This window comes from Nuphar pumila, chromosome 17 (genome assembly GCF_984573655.1).
Source record: "Nuphar pumila chromosome 17, dmNupPumi1.hap1.1, whole genome shotgun sequence".
NCBI lineage: Eukaryota > Viridiplantae > Streptophyta > Magnoliopsida > Nymphaeales > Nymphaeaceae > Nuphar > Nuphar pumila.
Genome location: NC_143265.1, coordinates 50,347,505 through 50,355,170, shown reverse-complemented (window position 1 = coordinate 50,355,170; position 7,666 = coordinate 50,347,505). Strand labels below are relative to the sequence as shown.

Sequence of the window (7,666 nt, the reverse complement as noted above, 5' to 3'; positions counted from 1 at the left end):
CATTCAATCATAAGAAATAGGATGCGTGCATTGATAACTTAATATTTTCACATGCAAAACCAATCATTTGAAGCATGTTTGAAGCATTGATAACTTATCATTCATTTTCACGTGCAAACTCATTCATAACACGATACATTCATTTGAAGCATGTTTTCATGAAGCAATTTCACATGGAAGTTATAATCAAATTGAAAGTAACTTCATGCAAGCATGGATACAATCACATCAAACATTGCAATACATTCAAATCATTCATATCAAAACAATGTCAAACATGTACCTGCAGCAATCACACTTCAATATCCCGCTAACTACTACCATGACTAACATGGAATCCAAACTCCAAAAATAAGAACACTTCTATTTTCATACATTAAAATCATGCTGAGCATGATCTCCAAACTCCATCAAAGCAGTCCTAGATATCCATAACTAAGTGAGTGTGTGAACAAAAAAGTGTTGCATCCAAGAAATTAAATAACCTATGATGTACATGCATCACTTACTCACCACAGGTATTTGCCCGATTTGCATTGCTTTTGTCACTTACTTACCACGAGTCGCGGGGTACAAGCAGAATTCATTACGTAATCTATAGAAGACACTGTGTTAAAATGAAGTTTATTACCCGATGACAATGATGGTGACACCCCCTATCAAAAATGAGCCTGAACAGGGAGACGCAACCCTCTGCTGAAAGCAAGATAGGCAAGGGCGCTGCCCCTGCCGACAATAAGGTCAAGGCAGGGAGCGAAACCCTCTGCCAGAACATTCACAGGAGGCAGGGGTGGGATCCCCTCCCCCCCCCGAAGGGAAGCATCAGGAGGCAGAGACTGAGCCCCCTGCCAAGAATCAAAAATGAGGCAGGGGGTCTCGCCCCCTACCGAGGCAAAATTTTCCGACAGGGGGATCTGCCCTCAGCCTGGAAAACAGACAAGGGGCATGGGGGCTTCGCCCTCTATCAAAATTATCGAGGACAGGGGAGGTGAAGTCACCCCTTGCCAGGGAAAACAAAAGGGCAGGGGGCTTCTCCCCCTGTCAATCATTCTCTGACAGCGGGGTGGAGCCCCACTGTAGGAGAAGTCAAGAGAATAGGGGGGAGGGGCTATCAGCATTCGAAAGGACAGGGGCAAAGCCCCCTGTCCTGCTAGAGATCAGGGCAAGGGGAGGGTTTGGCAGAGGCGATCAGAGCCTCTGCCAGCTGCTACCAACTACATAGGGGTGGGGAGGGCCCAACAGAGGCTGTCGAGCCTCTACTTGCCCTCCAGCAACCATAGGGGGAAGGGGGAGGCTCCAGCATAGGGGAATGGGGAAGGGTTATCTGCAGGCAGGCTGGGGTTGTCGACCCTCCAGCAACTATAGGGGGAGCAACGAGAGAGAGAACGAGAGGGGAACAAAAGAGGAGGTCATCGGACGGGGCTCGCAAAAAAAAAAACAGAGGGGGAGCAACGAGAGAGAGAACAAGAGAGGGAACGAGAAGGGAAGGAGAGAGGAGGTCGTCGGTCGGCGGGTGGGCGACGAGGGGTCGACGGGCGGTGGGCGGACGACGAGGGGTTGACGGGCGGCGGGCGGGCGACGGGAGGTCGACAGGCGACATATGAAACATAAAGGGAAAAGGTGCTCGCATTAGGAATTTACAGGAGAAATTAGCGACAGAACAATTTCGTCGCTACTTGGCGATTGAGTAGTGACGGAAAATTTCTGCCGATGATCCGTCTCTAAAGTGCAACGGAACATGAGACAGATTTTTTCTGTCGCTACTCCGTCACCAAGTAGCGATGAAAGTTTTTCGTCGCTAATTACGCAAATAACAAGAAATAAGAAATAAGAAAAAGCGACAACACAATCAAACAACAAATAGCAAAAAGAGAACACGATGATCGTACAGAAACCCCTAACAACTAGACACTAACAACGACGATCGCAGATAAACCCCTAACAAAAATGCACAATAACTGAGGATTTGAAATGCAATACCTTCGCTGAGAACCACTTCTGAGGGAATGACACCGATGCCCAAGACGTCGACGTCCTCAACCTTCTCCTCTGCGTTCGTTTTCAATTGAAATCCTAAGCGTTGGCCCCAACGGGCCACGAGTAATAATAAGAAGAAAGGACCCGAGGGGTTGGTTTCTGTCGGATTTGACCATCTGTTCCATTCTCCTCTCCTACCCCTCCAGACACCTCTTCTATATTTTCGAAAATGGAGGGAATGAAAAAGGAAAGAAGGGAGGGAAAATGTTTTCACTGGCGCAATCTGGAGCTTTGCCAGAGAAACTTGATTTATGTTTTTACTGGCACAATATTAAATAGAGCCAGAAAAAAAGTCTTCTGTAATTTTTTCACCAGCAAAAATATTTTTAATGATGCAGTCTATTTCTGCGCCAGCAAAAGCAACTGTATGCTTGCGCTACAGCTGGGATGCGCCAGCAAAAGCTGGTTTTCTTGCACTCGGGTTTGAACTTGAAACGTCCCACCATGATCTGCTTTCTAACACTGGTTGTGTACACATAAGAGATGAGTTAAAAGATTAGATGTCTGGGCGTGATCATGACGCGTGTGTGTGTGTGTGTGTGTGTGAGAGAGAGAGAGAGAGAGAGAGAGAGAGAGTTTGAAAGAAAATATATATATACCACATGTGCTGCACATGAGCCAGGTTTTTTATCCAGGTTTGAGCCAAGCTTGGGCTGGCTCTTCTCAGCTCGTTAAAAAGTTTTGGGGGTTTAAGCTTGGCTTGAGCTCGAGCACCCTATGTCCATAACCGGCTCCAGTCATACCCAAGCTCAGCTCGGCTCAACTCAAGCTGACCAACCTTAATTTTAATTTGTTTCTGAAAACGTTCAAAGAGGGTGAGATTCAAATTCACCCACCTCCTCTAAGAGGGCTAACAACTTGCCCGTTAGAACAACATTTGTGTTGCCCTTTTTTGTTACCAAAATGTGTACATATATCTTCATTGCCTTATGTAATTATAAAAAACTGAGCTTAATTAAGTTAATCGAGCTCCATTGCTTGTTTAAGATACACTTGTTTATGTGAACCAAAATGGAAGCTTTGTGCAAGCTCATTTATTTTTCTCGGACGAGTTTGAGCCGAGCTTAAATGGGTAGAGCCTGAGCTAGCTTGGCTTGTTGTGTAGCCCTAGCCACATGAAGTATGAGTGTTCTTACTTTATCTGATGATATGCTCAAATTTTAATTGAGGATGACTGATGCAACTATTGGATGAGGCAGGATCAGGTGCAATCACATTGCACAAATTCAATGTGCCGCTTCACCTGATCACCCTTCATCTTCTGTTGTACAGCCTGTCATAGTGAGGCCCAACAGTGAATGGATGGTGATCAGGTGCAGCGGCACAGTGCATTTGTGCAATGTGATTGCACCTGATCCTAACACCTATTGGATAGGCCTGAATGCACACAGCGTACAAAGTTAGTACACAACGTGTAAGTAGTTGACAATGTGGTGTCAAGGTTCTTCATACCACTCCATGCTTACATCACCAAATGTGCTTTCAGTTTATTATTAAATGTTTATGGGATGCTTAATAATGATCATGTTGGCATATTATATTATGGTAGTTTCTCCTTTTGCACTTCAACCTGCTCCAGCTCACCAAAGACTTTCAATCCCACTTGTTGCTTTTGCTTGAACCTGGTCATGACCAAACCCTCCACCCACTTTTACATCGGTTTGTCACCTTTACAATCGGAAAAAGCCGACGGCAGATCAGGTGCAATCACATTGCACACTTTGAGTGTGCGGCAGCTGTAGGGCCCAACAGAAGATGAACGGCAGATCAGGTGCAGCAGCACACTAAAGTGTGCAATGTGAATGCACCTGATTCGTCCTAAAAAAAAAGGTAATATTACTTTTTTTTTTTTAGAAAGACTTGTTTCTTGATATTCTGATTCCACGGTTGTCTTCAAGCACTATTAAACAGGCGGTTGGCATAGTGGGCTACATTATTATGCCACAATATGTTTTTGCACTCTGCCCTTGTTCAGTCTAGAAAATTTGATATAACTAGAAAGGGTGAAGTTAGGGAAGCACTCAACTAGTAACCCTTTTTTACTTGCTGAACCTCTAAATCCTACCTGCCCTATTTTATCAAAATCCAAAGACAGAAGAAAAGCTAGTACTTACCAACTGCGAAGAAGGAAACAAAAAAAAATAGAAATTATACGGCGTTAATTTCTCACACAAGTAATCGATCCAAATCGAACAGCTCCTTCATCAGTCAAATGAATTGATGCCGTTGGCTTTCCCTTTTCGACTGTTCTGCTTGTCCTAGTGGATCAAAGGTTCCTAATGCGTCCCCACAAGTTGACAAATAATCGCAGAACATGATTTGTTGGAGTGGGAAGGCGCTTTAAATTAATTGGTTGCACTTTTCTCATTGAGGCGATCATGTTCTTAGAAGAGTAAGTCAGGGCAGGTGCCACCACATTCCAAACAGGCTAATAAATGAGGTACCCACCAACAAGATCCACCAATGTCTATTATGCTCTACAATTATGGATAGATAGCTGTGCCTTGAACGCCTTTAAATCTAATATGCACCAAGTTTCCTCTTCTTGTGTCTTTGTTACTTATTTTTGTTGGAGATTCCAAGCAAGGTGTATAAATAGATACCAGTCATCCCTTACTTACATCATCTTGCATTCTCTCCCTTAGCAGCTAGCGATCACTAGGAGCCCACCTTTAGTAATTACTAATTGAAAAGAAGCCATGAAGGAAAAGATTGTAGAGATGGGGTCAAGTTCAAGAGCAGTGGCAGCAACGAATAGAGGGATTGGAGTATTTGATTTCATCTTGAGGTTGGTCGCCATAATTGGCACATTAGCAAGTGCAATAGCCATGGGAACCACCAACGAAACGCTTCCATTCTTCACGCAATTCATTCAATTCCAGGCCAAATATGATGACCTCCCATCCTTCACGTGAGTCCCATTCAATTCTACACTTTTAAAACCCCATAACAAACTTCCTTTATTGAGAGAGAGAGAGAGAGAGAGAGAGAGATCTAATATTTCTTTGGTTGGTTATACAGGTTCTTCGTGATCTCAAATGCCATCGTCAGTGCCTATCTTGTCCTGTCACTCCCATTATCGATCATCAACATTTTGAGGGGCAGAGCTGCCGCTGCAAGAGTACTTCTCATCTTCTTCGACACGGTAATAGATAGCTTTAACCACGTATAGCTAGCATCTTGTTGCTGTACTGATATAGTCACAAACTTCCAACTCCAACCAACGGGGGGCTCCGCTTGTCTGGCAGGAGCAGTTAGTGCACGTCACCTTGTGTTGGGACGTTGCAAGTTCGAACCCCAAATGGTATAGTTGCGTAACTGCTCCCAGCTTTCTCTGTCGAAAAAAAAAAACTTCCCAACTCCAACGGTGGGAGAACATAATAATAATAAGCAAAAACTCACACAATGTAATGCGGTTTATACAGACGCTCACAGAAACACATTTCCCAAGCACGCGCGCACACACACTTGTCTCTGTTTGTCTATCCAGCCAACAAAAGGTAGTTTTAAAAACACTTGTGCCGTTTGATGCAGCCAATGACTTGGTCAGTTATCAGTTAATCGTTGCTTGCACTTGTCTGTGCTGTCTTTAATTTCTGATGAAATGAACAATACCGCGTCAAAGCAATAGAGATTTTACACTCGAGAGTAAATAACCGACCTCTATTTGTTGCGTACAGTCGATCGAGCCTAACTTTTAATTGAACTATGTAAGCCCTTATATTATTATTATTATTATTATTATTATTATTATAACGTCTTCTTTTTCTTGAAAAGGGAATGATGGCTCTTCTTACATCTGGGGCATCCGCAGCTGCAGCAATTGTGTACCTTGCCCACAAAGGAGATGACAGGACCAACTGGTTGGCCATATGCCAACAGTTCGACTCTTTTTGCCAACGCGTGTCGGGATCTCTCATAGGCTCTTTTGTTGGGGTGGTCATGTTTATCCTGCTAATACTCCTATCTGGCATTGCCATCTCCAGGCGTTAAGCTTCATCACACAACACACATACATATTCAACTGCATGCATGGTTGCTTTGGTAATTGGTGTGCTGATCTTTCCTCAAGGGTTTGATACAGGAAAGAGCGTGTCAGAATAATTTGTTTGTAAATGTTATTTGGGGTGTCATGAAAAAAGGAACCCTTGTGTGAGTGGTCTTTGTGTCTTGCTTTCCACAAAAATGGAGGTGATGCTTTATGTTTATTTCTTTGTAATGTGCAAGTAAATTGATGTTACTGTACCATGTTCTATTTGTTCCTTTTCCTGAGTAGGCAACGACCAGCTTGAAATGGATATTGGGACTCAAAAAAACATGCTTTCAATCAAAACTTAGCACGTTAGATCAATGTACGTTTCACTTTGACAAGGCTAAATGAAGTGCTTAGTGTGTTTCCCAAAATAAAGGACTAGCCTAGACTTGTGCGGAATGGTACACAATTTTGGCGAGAGGGTGGTGTATGTTCGCCCCCGATGATTCACTGAATCCCACGTCTGTGTTTGGGGGGTCGAATGAGCAGCACGTATTTAGGCACATGGGGCTCGTATTCCCGTGTATGATGACATAACTTTGCATCAGACTCTGGTGCTATTGCAAAGACTTAATCACCCTTACTTGTTTTTCTTGCCCTGAAATGACGGTTCGAGGAAATGACAAAAATATCCTCCATTCAAAAGTTGGGAAAATACGGTTCGAGAAAAGGACAAAAAAGTCTTCCATCCAGAAAGTTTGATGTTAACTATTTAAAGTGGAGACGTTCCCTATTCATGAAACTCCTGCGCCATCTGCTCTAACAGTAGCTCCCATTATCAACCCAAACTTTGCCTTTGTCTCCAGTCGAGGTTTCCACCTTGTTTTTTATCCTGTTTTACAACACATTGTCGCCTTCTCGTGCCTGCCTTGTGTTACAAAACATTTATCTGTCTTCTCTTCATTTTTGTTGTCGTTAGGCATTATGGAAGAAAGCAATGATGCACAAACATTCCAACCAGTGCCATTAAGGCAGCGTGAGTAGCTTTCCATCTCATCATGCTATCAATGAAGAAGGCATGTCGTCTTGTGTGCCATTAAGGCATTGTTTGGTTATTGCAGGTAGATCTTGTTCTTACGATGGTTGAAAACTTATCGATATTTGTAAGACGCTGGGACCTGTTGACAAGAATGCTTGTTTACAAATGCTAGGAAGGGCCTCTACCCCATCAGGTATCCTACATTCACTCATTATATGCATTGTATCTCCAACCGCTGTAATAGTAACATACTCCCATTTTTGTGAGATATATCTTTGTTAGTTAATATCGATTTGTTTGCTATTTTGCTTGATTTCTTTTGTATCAATTTGTAATTTATTGTGCGATATATTAATCGACCTTTTAGATATTATGGTTTTGTATTGTCGAGTTGTAAGTTATTATGCTGAACTGCCGTATCGATTTTTAATATATTATTCGATATTCATATCACATTGTAAGATATTATATGTTTTGTAATATGTATTTCTAAGATATTTGTACACAGACTTTGAAAACGTGTGCATGCAGAAACATGTAGTTACACGATTGCGGGGGCGATTTTTGCATTCATACCGCTGCTCTGTCAGCGATTTCTATTGAACTCGTTTTACAAC

The 7,666-nt window shown here is 42.8% G+C and overlaps 1 protein-coding gene across 1 annotated transcript; it reads left to right on the top strand.

Moving 5' to 3' along the window:
- The first annotated feature begins 4,736 nt into the window (after positions 1–4,736).
- CASP5 (casparian strip membrane protein 5) lies at positions 4,737–6,030 on the top strand. The gene is made up of 3 exons (XM_089993645.1): positions 4,737–4,948; positions 5,059–5,182; positions 5,815–6,030. The coding sequence occupies exons 1-3, from the start codon at positions 4,737–4,739 to the stop codon at positions 6,028–6,030; spliced, it is 552 nt and encodes a 183-aa protein (XP_089849771.1).
- Positions 6,031–7,666: the final 1,636 nt, after the last annotated feature.

Bases quoted from the DNA above. Each gene is read 5' to 3' on its own strand.
- CASP5 (XM_089993645.1), top strand. From the start codon at position 4,737: ATGAAGGAAAAGATTGTAGAGATGGGGTCAAGTTCAAGAGCAGTGGCA. The intron at 4,949-5,058 runs GTGAGTCCCATT...TTGGTTATACAG, and splicing joins GATGACCTCCCATCCTTCAC to GTTCTTCGTGATCTCAAATG. The intron at 5,183-5,814 runs GTAATAGATAGC...TTTCTTGAAAAG, and splicing joins TTCTCATCTTCTTCGACACG to GGAATGATGGCTCTTCTTAC.